The sequence below is a fragment of the Carcharhinus amblyrhynchos genome, chromosome 29 (genome assembly GCF_965287045.1).
Source record: "Carcharhinus amblyrhynchos chromosome 29, sCarAmb.v2.hapA, whole genome shotgun sequence".
Taxonomy (NCBI): Eukaryota; Metazoa; Chordata; class Chondrichthyes; order Carcharhiniformes; family Carcharhinidae; genus Carcharhinus; species Carcharhinus amblyrhynchos.
This window is the reverse complement of record NC_137352.1, coordinates 28,674,026-28,699,824: the sequence shown is the minus strand read 5'-3', so window position 1 is coordinate 28,699,824 and position 25,799 is coordinate 28,674,026. Positions and strand designations below refer to the sequence as shown.

Genomic DNA, 25,799 nt, shown 5'->3' with positions numbered 1-25,799 from the left:
TATGTGATAAAAGGTAGGCCGATTAGGAGTATAGATGTACAGAGAGACCTGGGAGTGCAGGTCCACAAATCCATGAAGGTTGTGTCACAAGTGGAGAACGTTGTTAGGAAGGCTTATGGGATGTTAGCCTTTATAGGAAGGGGCTTAGAGTATAAAAGCTGCCGTCTAATGCTTCAGTTATACAGAACGTTGGTTAGACCGCATTTGGAGTACTGCGTCCAGTTCTGGTCACCTTATTACCGGAAGGACGTGGAGTCTCTGGAAAGGGTGCAGAGGAGGTTTACCAGGATGTTGCCTGGCATGGGGGGACTGGGTTACGAGGAGAGACTGAAGAGACTGGGGCTATTCTCCTTGGAAAGAAGGAGATTGAGAGGGGACATGATAGAGGTATATAAGATACTGAAGGGAATAGATAGAGTTAATAGTGAGAGACTGCTCCCTAGACTGGGTACGAACACAAGAGGTCATCAATTAAGGGTGAGGGGGGGGAGGTATAATTTGGAGGTAAGAGGAAGGTTCTTTACACAGAGAGTTGTGGGGGTCTGGAATGCGCTACCGAGTAGGGTGGTGGAGGCAGGCACGTTGGACTCGTTTAAGATGCAGTTAGATAGGCATATGAGTGAAACGGGAATGGAGGGATATGGTAGGGGCTATTAAATAGGGTAAACCTCGGGAGACACCGGAAGGGCAGGCTGTATAACTAATATGTTTTGTCTTTATTCCACAGGTGGAGGTCCACCTCGTGTCAAGCGAGGGGCATGCACACGGCGGGTTGTGCGTGGGCTGCTCTTGGAAGTCCAGGAGTGGCCTAGTACTTCATGTCGGTGTGTGTGCTTGATCCTGGACCGATAGACGGGCTCCACAACAGCTCAGTGACTAGCACTGCTAGCTGTGCAGATACATGGATTTGGGCCTGTGTCTGTGGGAGTTTGCGCATTCTCCCTGTGGTTGCGTGGGTTTCCTCCGGGCGCTCCGGTTTCCTCCCACACCCCAAAGATGTGCTCTTAGGCTAATTGGTTTCCACCAAATTGACACTATTTCTTCCCTGAATCTGACTGAGTAGGGTCCCATTCGTAGACATGCAGGGTAGAATAGGTGTAGGGCGATGCGGCGGCGCGGGCTCGTTGGGCCGAAGGGCCTGTTTCCCGTGCTGGGTTGTTCTTTGTTCTATCTCCACTGGCTGGGAATCCAGAACAATGCTGTAATAAAGATCCTCCACTGCTCCTCAGCAGACCTACCTTCCAACGCGCTCCCCCAGTCAACATTCGCCAATTCTTCTCTCATCCTACCGTACTCCCCTCTGTTCAATCAAAGGACGCGTGTCCGGGAACCCACTTTCTCCTCCTCCGTCTGCACCAGAAACTCCACCATACAATGATCACTCTCCCCAAGAGGATCCTTCACCACAAGGTCCCTAATTCTACCCACCTCATTACATAACACCAGATCCAAGATAGCTCGCTCCCTCGTCGGCTCCAACACACACTGTTCAAGGAAACTATCCCGGCAGCATTCCAAGAACTCCTCCTCGAGCCCACTGCGTCCAACATGGGTCGACCAATCAATATGTAGATTGAAATCCCCCATAATTACGGCCGTCCCATTCCTGCATGCCGCACTTATTTGCGCGTCAACAGCCTGCCCCACCTCCACATCATTACTCGGGGGCCTATAGACGACACCCACCAGCATCTTCCTCCCTTTGCTGTTCCTAATCTCCACCCACAACGATTCCACTTTCTGCTCTTTGGTTCCTATATCATCCCTTGCTACCACCCTGATGCTATCCTTAATCAGCAGAGCTACGCCCCCCTCTTTTTCCTCCCACCTATCCTTCCTAAACACTTGAACTTGATACCCCTGGATTTTCAGCTCCCAGTCCCTGTCACCTTGCAGCCACGTCTTTGTAATGGCCACCAGATCATATCCATTTGTGCTGATCTGGTGAAGAAGGTATTCAGCATGCTTGGTTTCATTGGCTAGAACATTGAATAGAGGAGTTGGGACATCTTGTTGAAGTTGTACAAGATATTGGTAAGGCCACACTTGGAATACTGTGTACAGTTCTGGTCACCCTATTATAGAAAGAATATTATTAAACTAGAAAGAGTGCAGAAAAGATTTACTAGGATGCTACTGGAACTTGATGATTTGAGTTATAAGGAGAGGCTGGATAGACTGGGACTTTTTTCTGTGGAGCATAGAAGGCTGAGGGATGACCTTACAGAGGTCTATAAAATAATGAGGGGCATGGATCAGTTAGAAAATCAATATCTTTTCCCAAAGGTAGGGGAGTCTAAAACTAGAGGACATAGGTTTAAGGTGAGAGGAGAGAGATACAAAAGTGTCCAGAGGGGCAATTATTTCACACAGAGGCTAGTGAGTTTCTGGAGCAAGCTGCCAGAGGTAGTAGTAGAAGTGAGTACCATTTTGTCTTTTAAAAAGTATTTAGACAGTTATGTGGATAAGAATGAATATAAAGGGATATGGACCAAATGCAGGCAATTGGGAATAGCTTTGGCGTTTAAAAAAAAGAGTGGCATGGGCAAGTTGGACCGAAGGGCCTGTTTCCATGCTGTAAACCTCTATGACTCTATCTTTGGAGTGTGGGAGGAAACCGGAGCACTGGGAGGACACGCACACAGACACAGGGATGTCATGGATTCAGGGTGATTAAGAAAGCAGGAAGTTAATGTTTTTGACATTGGTCTTATTGCAACATGGAATATTTTTACCACATATACAAGCATGAGAAATATCATTGTTTGTGAAGAATAATCAGGAATATGAGGTGGTATGAGAGTATGGAAAAGGGATGAGGGGAAGTAATTCTAGTTGAACAGTAAATGTGAGGAACAGAAGTGGTCTCTTCTGCTGAACTCTCCATGGTTCTATGTTTTTGACTCAATTACGCTCGATTATGGAAGCATATATATGACTGTTGTGTTAATGATTTCCTCAGACTTCCTTTAAAGAGTAGCAATTCTACAAGTGCAAAAATGAACTTGAGGTAAAATAATTTCCATTTCTGTGCTGCAGGCACATTCCCAAAGGTTGAATTTAAATTTTATGCTAATAGGCTTTGGGGCTTCTTCTGCCTCATCATCACCACTGTACTGAGTTGTGAACTTCTATGAGAAGTTACTTCCCCTGATATTTGGAAAATATAAAATAATGAATATTACAATGTTCAGGTGGTAGAGATAAAGTTCTGAAGTTATTCAAAAGACAGGTGCTATGATGTGGAAATCGTTCAGTTCTGCAGAAGTAGAGATTGGATGGAACTCTATCACATCTTTGTGAAAAAGAATTATTTGGAAGACTTCCTCTGTGCATTATGTATGGTGAAATGTTACAGAGAAGAAAGTTGCGTTGTGAAATTTTAAGGGAGGAAGATGTCTTTGTTTTCAATTCTACTTGAATAATTTATGGGTTGCATATTGATAAACCCACATTACCATGAATATTTCAACCCATGTCTTCATCTGGACAATGGATGAAGCATGTCTAGATTTGGATAAAGCATATAATCTATTACTAAGTGAAGATATAAACAGTAGTTTCCAATTATCACTTGTTTTCTAACCTCGCTTCCTCTTAAACATGAGCTTTTCATAGAATGACACCACACAGAAACAAGACCATTTGGCACATAGGACAGAATTCTCCTATGCCCCTGCTGGTGAGTTCAATGCTGGGTGGGTGAATTCAGCAAGAAGTCCAAAAATTGGATTAGCTGGCATGAATTGCCACAGGATTTTCTGCTGGTGCCCGCCTTGGCAGATCAGGAACCCTGCTGGTGGATTCCTGCTGGTGAAACTGATTGGTGCCCTGTTAATTGGGTGCAGATGAAGGTCCAGATAAAATCTTTCATCCACAGCCTGTTTTCTGTGATGTCAGTGGGAAGACACGCAAGTCAATGTAGCGTGCAGATGTCAGGACTTAATGAAGAATGCCTGGGGCTGGGGATGAAGGCCACTAGTAACTCTGGGTCCTGGAACACCACAGCAGTGGGTGGGAAGAGCATTTATCAGCTTCAGAAATATTGTACGAACACGGTTTTTCGCCTCTCTCGTGATCTTACCCCTCCTCCCAGCTTGATGTCCTGCATACCCAAGTCCAGGGCTATTAATACATATCAAAACCAGAATTGGTGTCAATAGAGTTCCCTGGGGGCACCATTGCAAATTTTCCTCCAGTCTGAAAAATAACTTCACCATTACATTCCACTTTTTGTTCCTGAGCAAGTTTTGTATCCATGTGGCCATTATCCCCTAAATGCCATGAGATTTAATTTTGTAAAATAGTTTATTACCTAGTACTTGATCAAATACTTCTTGAAGCATTAAATGCACCACCTTCATTCACCCTTAGTTACTTCATTAAAGAGCTCATTCAGTGCTTCCTGTCTGCAATATTATAAGAGGTCAACAGGCAGCAATGATCTCTTGCATGCATCGTGCTTTATCATGTTAAAATTGTTTCAAAGCATTTCACTGAATTTATCAGTAATTGTTTTGGAGGAAAGGGAAAAGAACAGTGAAGTACAGGGTTAAGACCTATTTTGCTTGGGATGAATAATATAAATATTGTATGATGAAAATGTTATTGCTGATTGAACAAAATTCATGCATGATAAGGGTAATAGTTCTCTACAGTAATATTTGCTGGCATGCTAATTACAAATACATGTGCTGATGGATCTTCACTGCCAACAGGTCCCCAAATTGGTCACCTAGGAATTGAAATTGAAGCAATGCAAATAAAGTTGTATTAATGGTCAACTTTATGATTACAAATGCAGTCAATATGGATTAGATAGCACACAATTTTATAGTGTTCTGCAGGGGAGTGGAAAGAATTACCTTTGTAGAAAAGACTCCCTACAGTGCAGATGGAGACCATTTTGCCATCAGGTCTGCATTGAGTCTCCAACAGACCATATTGCTCAGGTCTATCCCCACCCTATCCCTGTAACCTCACGCATTTACCCAACTAACCTCCTAACCTACGCATCTTTGAACACTAAGGGGCAATTTAGCATGGTCAATCCACGAACCTGCACATTTTTTGACTGTGGTAGGAAACTGGAACATCTGAAGGCAGCCATGGAGACACTAGGAGAATTCCACACACTTGGAGACAGACAACCTCCCCCCCCCGCCCACAAAATAATAAATTGTGACCCTCACACTGACTAGGGGAGCACCACCAATCCCTCACCAAAGAGGGGCAGCCTCCCCACCTACCCACAAATAATGGACAACCCTCCCCCCCATCCTCCACACACAATGCAGGCATGAGAGTGACTCAACTTCCCATCCCCATTCAGGCCCCCTTCCCCTGATCTCTACTTCCTCATACTCCTCAACATAGGCCCATTGCCCCACAGATCCCCCATCCAGCATCCAGTGGCCATGTACCTTGGTAGTTCCAAAAGTACACTGTTCCCAGGCAGCCTGGCACTGATAACTTGGCCTGGTACCTTGAACCATGTGGCCATTTGCCCCTTTGATGATGCCAAGTTGCAGAGGAAGGGTTCCTCAGAGGTCCTGGGAGTTGGCTGGGCTTTAGCTGGGGGGCAAGGTGTTGACCTCACCACTCTCTTCTGGGATGGGGGTGTTATGGCTGGACTGTCTCTTCTAGCCCTGGCAGACCTGGCGATCAGGTGGTTTCAGGCAGCAGTGTAATCAATATCTGCATTCCTGCTGATCAGCAGTGCAAATTCTGAAGCGGCCAGGTCACTTTATCCTCCATGCCTCCTGGTTACCTGGCAGGATTTTAAATCATTGCAGCACTTCATTCTGCAGCAGAGATTTCTCTTTCTTCCTGTTGGGACACGGCAATGAGAGCAAACCCCTTTGAACATCTTTTGACAGATGTTCAATTTACCTGGGGCGCAGGTGATGGGGTTCCATTCTGCATAGTGTGCACTCATCCCCAGTGTATGCACACAGGTTTGATTTGAAGTTGCTGAGGCTTCCCCGCAAGCTGAAATCATTGAAACCCTCTCCATTGCACCTGAAGTTTTTGATCTGTAACAAATCCATCTTGCACTAATCCGAAAAAGACTCAGCTATCAGCTCAAAGGATTTCTGTAATCCTCCAAACACCTGAGTTTATTTTTATTTCCCTTCATGGTTGAATACACCTCAAGAACTCCATTGATCCTGATCGCACTCAGGCAGGACTCTAAGCCTGATTGACAGTCTATAGTTTAATTTTCTCTTTTACAATCCATTTTGTGTGTGTGTGTGTGTGTGTGTGTTGGGGAGGGGGGTGTGGTCAGGGGAGGACACCTCTCATTGCTGAAGAGTTGGTGGCACTCCTTCTACCCTCAGAGTCCAACATGCACTGTGAGGACCTGTACCAAAGCCCACCTGATGCAGCTCCCACAGGGGTGGCAATTGAATAGCGTGAACTATTTGAATCAGGCTTCAAACGCACTAATTATATTTAAAATGGTGAATTTGAATATGCATCCGGCAGGAACCAGATCAGGGCTAGCAGTGTGGCCTGGGAGTATCATGATGGGTTTGGTGATTGGCATGGAACTTGTTTTCTGCTGCCTTCCAATTCATCTGACCATCGTGATACTCCCCAGGAGTGAGCAGACCTGGAGAAATCTGGCTGTTGTTTGATTTTCTATCTCAGCACTTTTAACATAAAGATCAATAAGTTCTCACAAATTTCCATTGGTGCTATTTTAACATTAACTTTAAGTGGTCAAATAGCTGAGTTAAGCTGTACCCAAAGAAAATAGGACATTAGCTGGTATTAATAGCTTGTGTTAAATATTAATAATTAATTCAGTACAAAAGGGCGCAATTGTTTTCTTGTATAAGACCTTGAGTTGACATTTAGAATACTGTGTCCAGTTTTGGTCTTCTGATTTGGAGGTTGTGGAAATCGTTTAATGGAGAGCCACAAGAATGATTCACAGCTAAATCGACCTTAATTACATGGGAAAGATTCAAGAAGCTGGATGTATGACTTCAGGATGATTTGATAGAGATATATAAAATAGATGAAGGACAGAAGTGTGAACTTATTAATGTATTACATATTTTTGCTAGATTGGGAGATGTCAGGACTTACAAAATAAGTTGCAAAATGGTGGGGGTTACATGTTAGACAGCTTTTTCTCCCCCCAGAAAATAAATCTTTGAAGCAGAGCTGCTGCCTTGCTCAGTGAACACTGATTCCCTGAAAATGTTGTTAGGAGAGCTCGATTAGTTCTTGGCTGGGACAGAGATCACATCTCACAAAAGGTAGGTGAAATACCAATAAACATTGTCAAATGAGATAGCTTGGAATAATATCTGACTGTCAAAGGTGATAGAAGAGAGATTTTCTGGATTTTTTTTACATTAAATAGCTATTAAAAAATTGTTTGTGTTTTCCAGGGGATGACTTGGCTGCTAGAGGGTAGGGCGTGCTAAATCACAATACTCTGCATGGCAAACTTGACAGAACCATTCTGGCACAGACACTGTCCACCCACAATTGGGAGACCTAAGACCAGCCAGTAATTGGGATTTGGGGTTCAGCCATTTAGGTGAGCGACAGTCAAACTTCCACAGGTAGCTTGCTCATTTCAGAAGATGAATTCAAGTTATTTGCCCCTCTCCACCAACTGCAGCCTCACTCGACAAATGTATTGATTTCATAGAACCCTACAGTGCAGAAAGAGGCCATTCAGCCCATCCAGGCCAGAATCCCACCCAAGCCCTACCCCCATAATCCCATTCATTTACCCTACCTGACCCTCCTAACACCAAGGAGCAATTTAGCATGGCCAATCCATCTAACTCACACATCTTCGGACTGTGGGAGGAAACCGGAGCACCCAGAGGAAACTCACGCAGACACAGGGAGAACATGCAAACTCCACACAGACAGTGGCCCAAGCTGGGATTCGAACCTGGGTCCCCAGCGCTGTGAAACAGCAGTGCTAGCCACTGTGCTACTGTGCCGCCCATTGTTGATTGTAGAGCAAAGCTGCTGCTCCAGTTCAATTACTTCTTCAAATTTACATGATTTTTATCCAAAATATTTTTAAAATCTAGACCTCTGGGGTGATACAATCTAACTGCATCACAGGCCATAGCATTACGTACTTCTAGATCCATTATAACAATAACCCTCTAAAGAAATAATCCTTCTGAACTACTTTGGTCTGTTATTTGTATTTTTCTGCATGAAGAAACCTTATATTTATGCTAATCCAGAACCATCAACCATCCCATAAATAGGTGTGTATTCAATAGTTGACGCTTCAAGATTTTATATGAGCCCCATGGAGTTATGTTGTCTACATAATTTAACATTACTGTAAAGAATTATGCAGTTTTCAACAGTATTTCGGGATGATAAACAATGTTGTTAAATCTTTTCCATCAAGGTATTTAAATCCCCCCATCTTATTATTATTTTTAAACTATATTATTGGAAACAATATTTTATGGAGTTTTAAATGAGGTAATATTTAAACAAAATCTTACGAGCGGCAGCTGCATTAATATTAACATTAATTATTTTGATGGGCTGTATCAGCAGCATTATGCACATTTTCGTGCTCCGGGCTCTGTGACAAATAAACATATTACTGAAATCTGTTTTTGGCAGTAATTTCAAAACACAATGCCAACCATGTTTCTCTTCCACTTAAAACATCTCCTCCTCCTTCCGGTACAGTCGTCTAAGAGAGCACTGGCGACTATGGATTTTCTTTGGATTGGTCCATGACTAATGCTTGCATTGCTTCTGCAGCATGGTCGACCAATAAACTCTCCCACTCACCTAATGTTCTGGGGACCCATGTTCGAATCCCACCACGGCAGAGGATGGAATTTGAATTCATTAAAATGATACCATGATACCATCACCAATTGTTATTAAAACCCATCTGGTTCATTAGTTTCCTTTAAGGAAGGAAACTTGTCACCCTTATCTGGTCTTGGCCTACATGTCACTCCAGAGCCACAGCATTGGGTGACTCTCAGCTGCCCTCCAAGGACATCTAGGAATGGACAATAAATGCTGGCCAGCCAGCGACACCCATGTCACACAAGTGAAAAAAAGCTCCTACCACTTACGATCTGCATTTATTGGAAACTTGATAATCAACCTGTTTGGTCACCTGATAAATAAGAACATAAGACCTAGGAGCAGGAGCAGGCCATCTGGCCCTTCGAGCCTGTTCCACCATTCAATAAGATTGTGGCTGATCTTTTAGTGGACTCAGCTCCACTTACATGCCCGCTCACCATAACCCTTAATTCCTTTACTGTTCAAAAAATGATCTATCCTTGCCTTAAAAATTCAATGAGGTAGTCTCAACTGCTTCACTGGGCGGGAATTCCACAGATTCACAACCTTTTGGTTGAAGAAGCTCCTCCTCAACTCAATCCTAAATCTGTTCCCCCTTATTTTGAAGCCATGTCCCCTAGTTCTAGTTCCACCCGTCAGTGGAAACCATCTCCCTGCTTCTATCTTATCTATCCCCTTCATAGTTTTATATGTTTCTATATTCTTCTGAATTGCATTGAGTATAGTCCCTGTCTACTCAGTCTCTCCTCATAAGCCGATCCTTCCATGGCCATCAAGTCCTGAAATGGGACTTAAAGCTGCAGCTTTAAGCCCAGAGGGCATCCACACTTAGAACGCAGGCTCTTCACTGATCAGAAATCCAATTTGGAATTGGGTTTTAATCCTATAGAGCTAATTATGTGATCCTCAATGTCATCCATAACCTTTTGTGTGATGCTGAATTATCAAAGCAAAGGTATGCGCAAAGTGCTATATTTGGAAATAAGTTGGTAAAACATGGAAAATATTTGCCAGTGGATAACATTCTGTTTTGCTAAAATCAGCCAATGCTAACTTTCACTGACTTGTGTTTATTATATGCTGCTGCAGCGTAGGTGACATGGTTAGACATCTCACCAAGTTCCTTTGTCAGGTCAACAAGAGACTGGAATGGAGTATTGGCATCTGTTCAAGCGAGTGCGAATTGGAAACATCTAGCCTGTCTTTTCTAGAATAGGATATAGATCAAGAAACAAGTGCATTTCATGATGTTGAAAAAAAGTAATGAAAGAGGGTGCCATCTTATAGTCAGTCCATAGCATCAGAGGCGGAAATCAGAACTCTGAAGCTTAAAATCAGAATTGGTAAGCTTGCACTACCCATAATAATATGTGAAGTATAGTGAAACATTTCCTAGATTTAAGTATTGCTTGTCTGGCATGTCACTGAAATGTGCTGTCACAGAACAATGAAGTGTGGGTTTGAATCCACATATCTTGTACCTGATTTCTGACATAACATTGGAACAATTGTCAAAGGAATATTTAATGTGTTTCTTCATAATGATGGAGAATTGGCCCAGCTTTCAGTTGCTGATAGAGCTTTGGTCAAACCAGTACTGGCAGATGTCTGGAAAAAGTGTGCCTGTCTTTCTTTTCAGCTGCAGAATGATGTCTGATAGTAAAAGACTTAAAAGCATAAGACACTATAAAACTCAGAACTCTTGTTCCTGGGTTTTGCTGATTCCCATGTTGTCTTCAGTAATGCAACACATCTTTAACACATGTCCAGATGTTGCAGTTATCTGAATTGGATGGGACTCACTCCTGCATATGAGATGTACAGAGATGGTGATGCAGATGCAGGCTTACAAACCCTGATAGCTGTGGGGTTCCACAGGGATCTGTGCTAGGACCCCAACTGTTCCTGTTATATATTAATTGTTCAGAAGAAGGACCTAAATGTATTATATCAAAATTTGCATATGATACAAAGTTGGATGGAAGGGTGAGCTATGAGGAGGATGCAGATTTGCTTCAGCGTGCTTTGGACAGGCTGAGTGTGTGAGCATATGCATGGCAGACGCAGTATAATGTGAATAAATGTGAGGTTATCCTCTTTGGTAGGAATAATAGGAAGACAGATATTACTTGAATGGATATAAATTAAGAGAGGTGGATACCCAATGTGACCTTGGTGTCCTTGTGCATCTGTTGCTAAAAGTAAGCACGCAGATACAGAAGGCAACAAAGAAAGAAATGGTATGTTGGCCTTCATAGCGAGAAGATTTGAATACGGGAATAGGGGTGCTTTGCTGCCATTGCATAGGGCGTTAGTGAGGCCACACCTGGAGTATTGTGTGCAGTCTTGGTGTCCTTATCTGCGGAAGTATGCCCTTGCTATATAGGAAAGGTTTACCAAGCTGATTCCTGAGATTGCAAGTCTCTCATATGAGGAGAGCAGTCAGGATTATATTTGTTGGAATTTAGAAGAGTGGGAGGGAATCTCACAGAAACTTATAAAATTCTAACAGGGTTAGACAGGGTTGATTCAGAAAGATGTTCCCTCAGGAGGGTCCAGAACTCAGAGGGTCATAGGTTGAGGATAAGAGGTAAACCTTTTAGAACTGAGGTGAGGAGAAATTTCTTCACCCGGAGAATTGTGAATGTGTGGAATTCAGTACCACAGAAAATAGTTGAGACAAAACATTATCTAATTTCATGAAGCAATTAGATATAGCTCTAGGGACCAAAGATATCAAGGGGCGGGGGAGGTGGGTGGGATCACTATATTGAATTTGATGATCAGCCATGATCAAAATGATGGCGAAGCAGGCTGGAAGGGCTCAATGGTCTACTCCAGTTTCTAGTTTCTATGTTTCTAACTGACACAAGCTTGATTCTGAATCAATGGAAAGCTATTACAGAGGCTACTTTGTGCCTGAATCATTTTGGACCTTAGCATCTAGGAAAATGTTACATTGAAGTTAAAAAGGGCAGGACTGAAATTGGACATGAGCTGGGACATCGAGCAAATGGAATAATATTTTTGCCCTGTAAGACCAGGTGTGTAATATTTTTACTGAACTCATTGGAATTGCTTATTGAACACGACAGGAAACTGATGTGCTATACGTGTCTCCGCCTGAGCCCAGTTTCAGCCCTGACCTTTGGTTCTTATGTAGGTCTGCTTGACGATGTAAATGTGATATCTGCTTATCGCAAATTTGTTGCACTCTCCAAGTTGGAGGTTTGCATTTTTATATATATAGATAAAGGTGGCATGATAGCACAGTAATTAGCATTGCTGCCTCACAGTGTCAGGGACCTGGGTTCGTTTCTGGCTTTGGGTCACTGTCTGTGTGAGTTTGCACATTCTGCCCCATCTTTTTTCTTTATTCATTCATGGGACATGGGCATTGCTGGCTGGCCAGCATTTATTGCCCATCCCTAATTGCCCTTGAGAAGGTGGTGGTGAGCTGCCTTCTTGTATCACTGCAGTCTCTGTTCTGTGGGTTGACCCACAATGCTGTTAGGGAGGGAATTCCAGGTTGTTGACTCAGTGACTGTGAAGGAACTACAATATATTTCCAAGTCAGAATGGTGAGTGGTTTGGAGGGGAACATGCAGGTGATGGTGTTCCCATATATCTGCTGCCTTTGTCCTTCTAGGTGGATATGGTTGTGTGTTTGGAAGGTGCTGTCACAGGATCTTTGGTGAGTTGCTGCATTGCATCTTGTAAATAGTACACACTGCTGATACTGAGCATCAGTAGTGGAGGGAGTGGATGTTTGTGAATGTGGTGTCAATCAAGCGGGCTGCTTTGTTTTGGATGGTGTCGGAGCTGCACCCATCCAGGCATGTGGGGAATATGCCATCACAATCCAGACTTGTGCTTTGTCAGGCTTTGGGGAGTCAGGAGGTGAGCCACTTGCTGCAGTATTCCTAGTCTCTTACTGCCCTTGTAGCCACTGTGTTTATGTGGCAAGTCCAGTTGAACTTCTGGCCAATGGTAACACCAAGGATGCTGTCTGCATAGGTTTCCTCCAGGTGCTCCAGCTTCCTACCATACTCCATAGGTGTACAGATTAGGTTGATTGGCCATGTTGAATTGCCCCTTAGTGTCAGAGGACTAGCAGGGTAGTCACAACTATTCTGCTCCAACTTCACTAATTACACAACTGGGTATTTTGCGCCAAATTCAGTGACAGGAGGAAGGCCTGATGGCATGTACTGCCTTTTATCTGTGCACCATATTGAAAATTAATGACCCACTATTGAAGAAAGAAGGTGGACCTCCTGAAAACAAAGACGGATCTTCAGGAGCACTGCAAAGCTGGAAGGTGAACCTCCTAAGAAAGAAGATAGATGTCCAGTAACATTCCAAGGCTGGAAGATGGGCTCTTCCAGGACACCTGATCTGGAAGGTCCACTTGCAGATACTTCCCTACTCACTGCTGTGGTAGTCCAGGGTTGAAGGCAGCTTGCATCTTGATCTCTGGAGGCAACACCAGACATCTGCACGCCGCATTGTTCCAGATAAGTTTCATGATGGCGCATTTTTCCACCGGTGTTGTAAAGATTCAAGTGTAGGTGAAAGATTCCGGTCAGGCCTCCATCTACATTCCACTAGCGGGATGCAAATTAGTTTAACACCAGCTTCCAGTGGGTTTTCCAATCTGCCAATGGGAAATTCACACTAGTGTGAAACTGATTTCTGGGCCTCCTGCCATATTCTCTCCCTATATCCACCATCAGACTCACTGGCAGGGGATTGGGAGAATTCTGCCCATAAATACTGTGGTTCCAGGAACAGATCAGTGGTTGGGAATTCCTCAATGAGTAATTCAGCTCCTGAGTCTCCAACCTTTCCACCATCTAGAAGGCACAAGCCAGGAAGCTGATGAAATACTCTCCATTTGCTTGTATGAGTGCAGCTCCAACAACACTCGAGAAGCTTGATTAGCACCCTGTCTAACCACGTTAAATATCCATTCCACCAGCTATGTATAACTGTCAGCAGTGTCTTTTATTTTCACAAGATACACATGCAGCATCTCACTGATCCTCTTTCAACAGCATCTTTCAAACCTGTGACCTTTACCGCCTAGAAGGACAATGGTTGCCAATACATGAGAACATCTCCACCTATAGGTTTCCTTCCAAACCACATACTAAACTGACTTGGACCTATATTGTTGTTGTTCCACTGTCACTGGCCAAGAATCTGAAAGTTTCTTCCGAACAGCAGTATGGGTGTACCTACACCGGATAGACTGTTGCAGTTCAGTAAAGTGGCTCACCATCACCTTCTGAAGTGCAGTAGGACATGGGAAACAAATGTTGGCATTGCCAACAATGCTCACACCCTGTGAAAGAATAAAATAAAAAATTCCAGATCCCCACATGGAAGAACTACGAGTAAGTTTTAATCGGTAAAATAATTTAACTTCTGGGTTGTCATTGGATGATGATTAGATTTTAACTATGTGTGGTTGGGACTTGTGTGTATGAGTGTTTATTTTTTGCAGTTTGAGTTTATTTAAAGACATCAGAGTTTAAAAATATTTGTGTTTTTTATAGAATGATCTTGAAAAATAGGTGAAGGTTTGTAACTAGTAGCTTCCACTTTGCTGCAGCTATGGCGTTGATGCTATATTGAATTGCATCTTGAATCTGGGGTTATGGCCTGACTTGACATAAGAGCCAAGTGGACAGTGCCGGATTCCCTGGAGGAACTAATCTCATTCCGCTTCTATTCAGATTCATGTTGGCATTTGTTACCCCATTTACAACTCCAACAGCAAAAAGTACCTATCAAATTCAGCTTTTATTCAGTGTGATGAAGCTGCTCCTTCTTTATCCAAACTGTTACTATTTCACTTCATGATTCTTATTTTTATGTTTAAAGAAACTTTGCTTGAATTGTGAAATAGTTATAATTTGCACAAATATTAAAAGACTCCAGTCACTTGTTTATTTTTATGATAATTAACATCTTTTTAGATTAGTGATATTGCACATTGCTAATGATGTGCAATCTCATTACATGGAAGGCAATGACCTAGTGGTATTATTGCTAGGTTATTAATCCAGAAACTCAGCTAATATTCTTGGGACCCGGGTTTGAATCCCGGCGGTTGGTGGAATTTGAATTCAATAAAAACAGCTGAATTAAGAATCTACTGATAACCATGAAACCATTGTCGATTGTCAGAAAAATCCATCTGGTTCACTAATGTCTTTAGGGAAGGAAATCTGCTGTCCTTACATGGTCTGCTTGACATGTGACTCCAGAGCCACATCAATGTAGTGACTCTCAACTGCCCTCTGAAATGGCCTCGCAAGCCACGCAATTTCAAGAGCAACTAGGGATGGGCGATAAATGCTGGCCAGCCAGTGATGCCCATGTTCCATGAATGAATAAAAAAACATAGGTATAAGGTATCATGCTTTTATTATTGTACTAGCAATACAGGACATAAACAACTATCTTCCACTCACTTGTGTGCTTGTCAATATTCAAAAATTGATAAGCGCTTACATTTGAGTTTTAATATTAAAAATAAAGTTACTTAATTTAGGCATTTGAATTGGCCACTTAATTTTGATGTTTAAAAGCTAAATACCTTTGGTTGAGAAAAATGACATTCTCTCCCACCTTGCCTTTTTAACCTTCGCCTATATTAGAAAATGCATTGGCTGGAATTTTACTGTCCCGCCCACCACAGGAATTGGAGTGGGCAAGGGTTGGACCATGGGAAGATCCAGTGACTTCAGGCAGGATCTTATGGTTTCGGGATGAGTGAGACTGTAAACTCCCAGCCATTTTCTCTTATAACAATCTGATAGATTTTACTTCCTCCCTTCTCTTTTTGATCAGGGATGTGAAGTTGTCTGAATCATCACCAGGTTTGCCTTTCTTTCGATTATCTTTTAGTTTTATGTCATTTCCTATTGTTTATTGTAACTGTTTGCTTTTTTTCTGAATTTTGTGTTCATTAAAGTTAGGAATGTTGATTCCAGTGAAAGGAACACGTTTGTGTTTTGGGTGTCCAGTGTCAAACACTCCACATACACTGACTTAATACAGATAAAATGCCTCCACTCTCCTCCCAGCAATGTTCCTGAAACTCATGCTCAATTGTGACTTTTTTTTTCATTTCACATTTCATTGTCTCCATGAATAAGATTGCTAATTAGGACCACTTTTGCAGACTATCTCTATATCACACACAACTCTTAAAAACAACGACTGGAAAATACATTTAATGCTATTAAACTGGGCTGATTTTGAACCCCAATTTAATTTAGGTCAATGAATACATTTCTTATTGAGGCAATGCTATACGCAGATGACAAAAACAGTGATGAAATAATTTTGAATGTCAGACCTGGTCTAATTGAGATTCATTTATTTTTCAGAGCTGACAATGGCTTATTTGCAGCAGACTATCCAGTTACAGATGGAAGTGAGTATAACTCAGCAGAGGAGTTGGCTTTTGCTGAGGATGAAAATGTCAGTTTTTCAGAGGCTTTTGGGGTAAGCTATGAAGAACCTAAGAGCAGGATGGAAGGCAATGTAAGTGCAGATAATCTTGATGCTGCGCAGATTAACGTATGTGCTACAGAGCTGAGCTCCCTCCTGGAAAAAATCAATTTTAATGCAGATGTCGATATCTGTGGTGCAGAACTACAACAGGATATGGAAGAAAACAACAAATCTGAGCCAGACATGGCCACTGAAGCAGCAGAAGAGAATATCTGTGGGACCGAGTTGGATCAGCCAGATTTTTTTGAGCCTACATCTACTGGTGCAGTGAATGTTGACAACTGTGGCAGTAAATTGGAAGGGTTTGTTGCAGAGAAGAATACTAGCGATGAAACTAAGGAAGGCACTGACACTGATGTTGAACTCCCTGATGAATCAGGTGATGAGTTCACTGAAGAATCTGTGCCTCATTATGAAGTTGGAGTTAGTCGGACAGTGCAAGGCACTCAGGGCCAATTGGATGAAAATCTAAAAAGCACAAGGAATATTGAGGAAGAATCTAAATTAATGACTGGTACAAAAGATCATGACAATCCGTCCACAGTCGAAAATCAGGAAGTTGAAGGAGACAGCAGCAAGCTGGAGTAAACATTCAAAACCTTGATGATTAATTAGTAGAGAAGAATATTGGGTGAAATTTTCTGGCCGTTCATGCCAGCAGGATTTTCTGCTCCTACTGCAGTAAACGGAGATTTAGCTGAGCACCAAATTCTCTGTCTTTTGTTGCAGCGGTAGCGAGGCATGAACGGCCAGAAAGTCAGGAACAATGTGATTATCTTTCAATCAAACAAATAGCTTGATAAATATAGTTAGAATGGCATTTGTCCTGTTAGAATTTGATTGTAAACAGATTTTATGAATTAACATCCATTATCTTGAATAAGGAGAATGAAGAGACAGTTATCGGCAGTTCCTCTAGAGCTGGGGCACAGGGAGCTGTTAACCAAACTGTATAAATTCCAAGGTTACTAGAGGATGGAAGATCAGCCAACGCTCCTCCTCCTGATTATAGTAAAAGCATAGTGCAAGCTGGAAATCTAAAATAAATACAAAAGTGTTGGATAAACTAGGCAGGGCTGGCAGCATCTGTGGAGAGAGAAACAAAATTAACATTCTAAGTGTGTATTACTCTTCTTCTGAACCCTGATTGCTACCAACAAGTATGGAGTTTACATTTAGGGATGGGCACATTTTTGACTGTGATATTAACATCCCCGCATTGATTGAATAGTCTCCTAGCAACTGCTGTTTATGTCAGAAGAATAACTCTAGGTAAAGATCAGAAGTCATTTGACACACATTCACATTACACTGAGCAATTTTAATTGATTCAACTGGAGAATAATTGGAGACCTTGCTATGCATAAGGATGGTTTTTAAAAAGTAGGTGGATAGACCTGTTCCTAAATATAAGATTAAGATATCACTTGTTGTTAGAATTTAACTATGTATATAAGCTACTAGTCAGAGTGCAAAAATTGTCTAACAAACTGCAAGATAATCAGGAAAGAATAAATATTATGGATGTATTTTTTCTTAAAAGCCCCGTAGTGATCTGCTCATTCAAATTATGAAGGATTTTGTGATAATAAACAGAGAGAGAGAGGGACAGAGACAAAGTGTTTCTACTTTGGGGAAGAGTGAAACTTAATAACATAAAGTAATCCCCATGAAATCAAATAGGAAGCTTGGAAGAAGCTTCTTTGCCCAAAGATTGTGGGAGTGTGGAACTCGCTGCTGCAGAGAATGGTTTAGCGATGTGGACACATTGGAGAGGAGGCTAAATGGGGGAAAATGGAATAGAAAGGGTGACACTACTAGTGTTGCATAAGGAAAGATAGGAGAAGGCTCGAGTTCAGCATGGACTTATTGGTTTGCAGGGCCAGTTTTGTGCTGTAACTTCCATTTAATTCTGTATAATGTGTAAATATTCACCAAGCTTTCATTCACCCCTATTAGCTTCTGATTATTTTTAATTGGTAGAGTAATTTATTGTCAGCTTATTATGGGTCAGAATTTAACGTTCATTCCCAGCAAGCTCTGAGGTTGGACAGGGTAAGGACCTCAATCTGAAGGCTTCTTCAGAGTTTGGGCGCCCTCCCATCCAGGACTTGGAAGTTCCAGCCCTCCCTCTGCTCCTGGCCTACTCCTGGCAGCAACATCCCTTCCCAGGGCATCTGGGCCTGGGAGCGATTCAATGTTTGGGTCACTGTGCAGAGTCTGCACATTCTCCCCGTGTCTGCGTGGGTTTCCTCCGGGTGCTCTGAAGGCTTCTGTTTTCAAATAAACCTGACTTTAACCTGGTGTTGTGAGACTTCTCACTGTTCACATTTATAAGGGATGGAGAGGAATAAAACATATTAAAAGGTGGAGAGAATGGGGAATAGCACTTTTCGGTCCTGTACATAAAAGATTTCTCCAGTTGTAACCAAATCAAGTTCAATAATGATCTAAACTTTAAAAAATAAGGAACTAGGAGGCTCTCGGAACAATTCATGTGGCCTTTTGGTGAGTACAGACTTAATAAATGTTGATTACTGGGGAGAAAACATTCCACTTTGAAACATTAATGTTAGAGTTCTAACTCTAGTGATTTAAAAAAACTAGCAAAATATCTTTATTTCTGCCCTCCCACTCACTGAATCAAATAAGTTATGCGAAAACATTAACTTGTGTTCTAAACAACCCTAATCTGTTTCTCTTGTACATGTGTAATGAGATACGGGATTACATGGTAGGTGATAATGGATTGTGTGCTGAATTATTTGCATAAATGTAATTCCACACTGGATTGGAGCAGATAAATATATAAACTGAAAAGTGATAGTGAATCCCTTGCACCTCTACAATTTAAATCTGGCTACATTTTCCTTACATATATTTATTACATTCTTCTTTCTCTTTTTCTAAAGCTGGTTGTTGGTGTATCGGTATAAAATAGCTGCATTGATGATAGGAGAATTGGTACATTATCATTTGGACATGTATTGTTTGATCTGTGAGACCAGAAACCCACATTACAGAAAAATAATTTTGCGCATTCTGACATAGATTGCCAGGATATTGAAATGCTACACATCCTTGCGTTATACAGTTTGGTGTTCTTTAGTTTTGTTCCTGTAGTTTTGCTTTACTTCTCTGATTGCGACAACTCCAAGGCCCATTGTTTCTCACAGGTGTAATTTATCCCTCCCTGCGCACTCAATTCAATTCTCACGGAATCCCTACAGTGCAGAAGAAGGCCATTTGGTCCATTGAGTCTGAACCAACTCTGACAGAGCATCCTACTCAGACCCTATCCCCATAATCCCATGTAATTATCCCACTCATCCCCCTAACCCACACATCTTGGGATACTTACGCCGGAATTTTACGCCCCGCATGCCACAGGCATTGGAGTGGGTGAGGGGCAGACAATGGGAAGGTCTATTGACATTGGGTGGGATTTTCCGGTCCTGGGTCGAGCGAGGCTATAAAATCCAACCCTAATAGTCAATTTAGTATGGCCAATCCACTCAACCCGCACATCTTTGAAGTGTAGAAGGAAACTGGAACACCCTGAGGAAACCCATGCAGACACAGGGAGGATGTGCAAACTCCACACAGTCAGTCACCCAAGGCAGCAGTCAAACTCAGGTCCCTGGCGCAGTGCTATCCACTGTGCCTCCAGGATGTTTTTGTTTTAACTTTGTGAATGAAACTAGAAATGGAAATCTTTGGTGTGTGTTCAAAGTAATGGAATGTTCTAGGGTGAATTGAAGAGAAATGGTGTCTACTTTGTTTCATCAAGGTGCTTGTTTGCTAGGAGCTTCGATAGGATCAAAAAAAAAAATATAAATAATATATAAAGAAGATTAAATTATGCCTCAGCCTCGCTCCAACATTCAGTGAGACACAGCTGATCTGCAACCTATCTCCATACACATCCAAGCTGTATGTCCAGAGCAGGAGTCTCCAAACTACGGCCCATGGGCCACATCCGGATCAGAGTTTGGAGACCGCTGGTCTAGAGCACTGAAGATAAAAAGAATGCCCTATAGTTTGATAAAACTAGTTGCAAGATACAGAATAGTAATAGATCTTTGTGTATTTAATACAGTTTTTAAGTTCTGCTTTTAAAAGTTTATGTATTAGTGTCACAAGTAGGCTTACATTAACATTACAATGAAGTCATTGTGAAAATTAGTCGCCACACTGCGAATTTATGGAACTTGAGGGAAACGAAAGTTATTTCTTAGTTCTGCCGAGTGATATCCTGCACAAATTAGAAACCAAAGAGGTACTGTTTATTCTTTGGACTGCACAATTCACCTTGTACCAGACACCCCATAATACTGAAAGGACTGTTGATGTGTCTTTTATTGCAGCAACATGAGACATATGTCCTACCAATAGAATCACTGTATTTGCTTTACTGTATGCACCCTCCGCATGGCACTTGTACACGCTGAGTCCATGGAATGTCTGGTTTGTTGAATGAAAAACGTTCAATCAGTTACATAGCCTTCGTGAAATTTATGTCCATCATTTTGAGATGAATTCTTTGAACAATTAGCTTAGTAAGGAAGTACCATAATTATTAATTTTTAAAAAATGCAAAAAAATTAAGTATGGAGTGCTGCTGGCTATGCTTTAAATTATTATTTTGACCAATTTTTATGTTTTCTTTTCAGATAAAACTGATCTGGAAAATGTTGAGATATAACAAAATAATGGCCCAGATCTTCAGTTCTCCAGATGGTTGTACTCCAGAAGTACTCTGGAAGATATGCCCCCCTCCCCCCCCTTCCCCCATCCCCCCAGCCCCTAAAACTCTGTGGGAATTGCCTGAGAAGTTGAGCAATTCCCTTGCTCCTTGGCATCATCAAAAAAATCTCCAACTCCAAGGTACGGAGGGTGGCATGGTAGCACAACGGTTAGCACTGCTGCTTCACAGCTTCAGGGACCTGAATTTGATTCCCGGCTTGGGTCACTGTCTGTGTGGAGTTTACACATTCTCCTTGTTTTGGCTTGGGTTCTTCCAGGTGCTCTGGTTTCCTCCCACTGTTCAAAGATGTGCGGGTTAGGTCGATTGGCCATGCTAAAGTTGCCCCTTAATGTCCTGAGATGCGTAGGTTAGAGGAATTAGCGGGTAAATGTGTCGGGATATGGGGGTAGGACCTGGGTGGGATTGTGGTCAATGCGGACTCGATGGGCCAGATGGCCTCTTTCTGCACTGTAGGGATTCTATGATTCTATGTTTAGGAGGAGACCTCAGAGGGTTCTGTCTCTCTTCCTAGAACGATTGCCTAGGAAATGTTAGACTGGAAAAAAAAATTAACACCTGTGTAACCGCACAATTCCATGTTCACCCAAACTACTATAGAATTTTACAATATAGAAAGAGGCCATATGGCCCATTGGGTCTGCACAGACCCTCTGACAAAGCTTCCCACCCTGGCCCTATCTCCGTAACCCCACATATTTATCCTGCTGGTCTCCCCAACCTACACAATCCTGGGCACTCAGGGTAAATTTAACATGGCCAATCAACCTAACCTGCACATATTTGGACTGTGGGAAGAAACCCACATAGACATGGGGAGAACCTGCAGACTCCCTGACCCTCCGATTCACACCTCACCCTCTAAGCCCTCCAACCCCATCAGATACCGGACGATCTGGGCCAATCAATTTTCCAGTCACTTTGTCATTAAACAGGGCAAGAAATAATGAGGACAGATTCCTTTAATACGTAAGTGAGCTCCCATAGTTAACTTAATCAGGTCATTGTTGTGTGCCCTTATGATAGAAACCCTTCTTGATTGCAGTCAATGAAGGTGTTCATACCATCTGTTAACTTTCAAATGATCTTTTCCCTGCTTTGCTCAGTCAAGAAGTTTGAGGCCTGGTTTATAACGAAGCATTTAAATATAGCTGCTTGAAAAAAAAGACTGTTTTATGATGCTTGATTTTTAAAGTAACTCCTTCACAAATATTTCTTCCTCCTTTGGTAATGAAATATTATATTGTGGAGTTTGAACTATGAACAAAGAACGAAATGGACTGATACTGTTTAGCTGATTGAACATTTTATTAATCACAGTAGTTTGGTTTTGATTGTCCTGATTTTTTTGTTATCATGACCTTTGGCTAAGATCAATTGTTGTATTGACATGCTGTGCTTCGTTGAAGTCATTAGGTTACATTTCAGCTTCATTTGAAGCAATTTTTAAAAGCGGCATCTCGGCCTTTTGGCTAAGATGCAAATGAGATCAAGCCTTAGAGGAGGAGCTATGTCTACTCCAATCAGCTTGGATCATGTAGATGAAGCCCAAGACAGGAGGTGAGATTCCTGTCTTGTCAGTTTGGATTGGGCATGGCTCAACTTGTTGAGACTCTGAATTGGACTTGATTGGATTGAGTTGGAATAAAAACAAAAAAAATCAAAAATAGAATTGCAAGTGTGGATGTAGAATATTTTGCTGAAATGAAAAAGCATGATGAAAAAGCATGATGAAAAATAACTTGTGTAAAATTGTTACCTGTTTGCTGATTTAATTTGTATTTCAAATTAGTTGCTGGCCTACTGAAATGTGATTATTTTGCCTGAGTTTGGTGCTGATTATAAAAATAAAGCATTATTAAATTATTTATTAAGTTAAGTAATGGTCATGATGGCTTTATTAATTTTCTCCAAGTCTTTTTTTTCTGTGGGTTAACTTACAGGCACCTGTTCATCGCAAGCAGAAAATCAAATTTGCATTGACCTAAGACCTAACCTTATTTGGGAGGAATGTCATCAGGTCAGCTGTGGAAAAAGAAACCAAATTCAAAACTTCATGGCATGCAATTGAGTTGGATAAGTTGTGCAAACTGACACAGTAAACAAAACTTAATATAACTGAGACAGGAAGCCATGTGGAGCGATGAGCTATCTAAACACTCTGTACATGCAATGAAACTATGTGTAAAATTCAAATACAGCTTGTCGAAAGCATTGCACTGAGTTCTCCCAGATGGTTCAGTTTGGAGTGTACAGTCCATTATAGAAAAGAGCCATGCTAACAAGGCAGCTGTCAGGCTAGTTTGAGATATGTGATAAGGTTGATGACCTTAATGCGCCAGAAGTATGGTCAGTATTTTTGGCTCAGTGCCATGGACTGAAAAGGGTAAATACGACATGGCTCCCACTGCTGATCTTGATCAAATGAAGTCACTGCATAGTAAATAGCTGTATTCCAATTCCAATGCTCCTGCACCTAATGATTCAGTAAGGCAGACCTTCCTCTGTTTCCATAGCTAGTAATTCCTGGAACAGGTTGCAGGTCTGTCATCAGGGGGTTATAGCTTGAAAGTACTTTCTTTGACCATCCAGAAGTGGAACCTGAGCCCCATGCTTTTGGTTCAGACGGAAGGATGGTATCCACTGTGCCATAAAACCTCCAAATAGCAGTGTGATCCCTATGATATTGTTTAAACAATTATTTTTAGCTATCTCTTTTTCAAAAGGGTATTTACTTAAGGCTGGGTTTTGTTGAAGTGACAGCTGTTATGTATTAATTAATATTGATTCTTGGTAGCTACAGTAAGCATGTGTATTAATATAAACAGAAATTCACTAGAGGTGATGTCACAGAACACTAGTGCAGAAAACTGCCAGAGAAAAGGAGCAGCCATGTAGCAAGACCACCCTGTAGATAAAGCTGCGTCATTTTGACCCTCTGTGCTTCATAGCATCAATTTTCCAGTATACAAAGGAAAAAGTGGCAATGACTTGAATGATGCTTGCTAACCATTGATAGGAGTGAAGTTCCTGAAAAAGTCAGGAAAAGAAAACATAGAAGAGAAGTTCTTCTCATAGGCTCTGGATATAATAGGTGAGGTGGGCTCGAGTAATGGTCCTGTGCAGAGAAATTAAAAGAGTTGGCTGTATTTAAAAAGAGGCTGAAGCTTGATCTGTTGCATTATTTGAAAGGAAAATGATCAAAGTAGCTGCTATAAACGCATTTCAAAATATGCATATGGAGAACCTTTATTCGAAAATAACAGGGATTTTTGGTATCATGGGACTCTGATGAAAATGTGGAGTGGTAAAGCTTCTATACTGAGTGTTTTGACTATTTTGCACAGGCAAACAAAATAACAGAAGATATTGTGGTACCCATGTTCTTGAACACAATTGGGGAACAATATTTAATCTCCTCAAAAGTTCAGTGTAACTGGAGAAGCCAGGCATTAAAGTAAATGAATGAATTGTAGACGTTTTGCAAGCACATTTTTCACCAAAGCCTTTGGTGATTGCAAAGCACTTCAGATTCCACAAAATAAATCAAGAAGAGGGGAGTCAATTGTGCAATTCATAACTGCACTAAGTAGACTTGAAGAATATTGTGAGTTTGGTGATGTGCTGCATGACACAATTTGGAACAGATTTGTCTGTGGTCTGTAAAGTGAAGCAATACAAAAATGTTTGTGAATCTTACTCTGAAAAAGATGGTGAAAATGCTGTTTTGTGGGAGTTGGTGCAAAAACTCCCAGCAGCTGAGTTTGAGCACTCAAATACACAAAATGTCAGCTGAATTGACACCTGAGAATTTTGAGACTCATACATGTCACTAACATGTGAAGCCAGGGCATTTAGAATGCTGGTATAGGACCTGCAGTATGCAGAAGCTGTGCATAAAGAGGACACATAGAACATATCTGCTGGAAGTAAAGACAAGTGATGAGTGAAAATAATAAGAAGCCAGAACAGACCGAAATAGCATGTTAGTGGAACAAAGTGTTCATTCGATGCAAAATGTTAAGAGAAATGAAATGACTCATAGTCTGAGGATGAATTCTCACTGATTGTGCTCGCTATTGCTGGTGCTACGAATAGATATTGAGTCACTCCATTGCTGGATGGACAGCCAGTAAGGATGGAAATTGATGCTGCTGCAGCAGTCTCACTAATGCCAGAGACTGTGTACAAGGAAAACTCAGACATATTTCCTTGAAACCTTCAATAATGGTGTTGAGGACATACACAGGTGAACTGGTTCCACTGAAGGGCCGCATTGAAGTAGCTGTGCAAGTTAATGGATAAACAGCAGATTTACATGTAGTAAGGACAATTATCCAGCATTGATCAGTCGAACATGGTTATGGAGGAATTGACTGAGTTGGACCGAAGTCAACCTGATGATTAACTGGCAATCAGGCCTCATAAAAGTTCAAAAGAAATACACCATTGTGTTTGATTGGGAACCAGGGAGTCTGAATGGCATCACAGTTCAAATGAAAATTAAAGAAAGAAGCCAAACAAAATATCTGAGGCAAGCTCGGTACCCTAAACTGTCAGGCCAAAAGTGGAGGCTGACTTGGAGTGACTTGTGAAGACAGGAGTCTTGGAATCTGTCAGCATTAGTGAATAGGCCACACCAATAGTACCAGAGATAAAGAAGGATAGATCC

The 25,799-nt window shown here is 41.7% G+C and overlaps 1 protein-coding gene across 1 annotated transcript in view; it reads left to right on the top strand.

The window, feature by feature from the left end:
* LOC145359840 (uncharacterized) overlaps nt 1-17,118 on the top strand; it is a 62,233-nt gene extending 45,115 nt beyond the window's left edge. Inside the window, exon 7 of the mRNA XM_080214628.1 lies at nt 16,236-17,118. Coding sequence (XP_080070754.1) covers nt 16,236-16,950 — 715 coding nt within the window. The 3' untranslated portion in view covers nt 16,951-17,118. The remainder of the gene's footprint in view (nt 1-16,235) is intronic.
* Nucleotides 17,119-25,799: the final 8,681 nt, after the last annotated feature.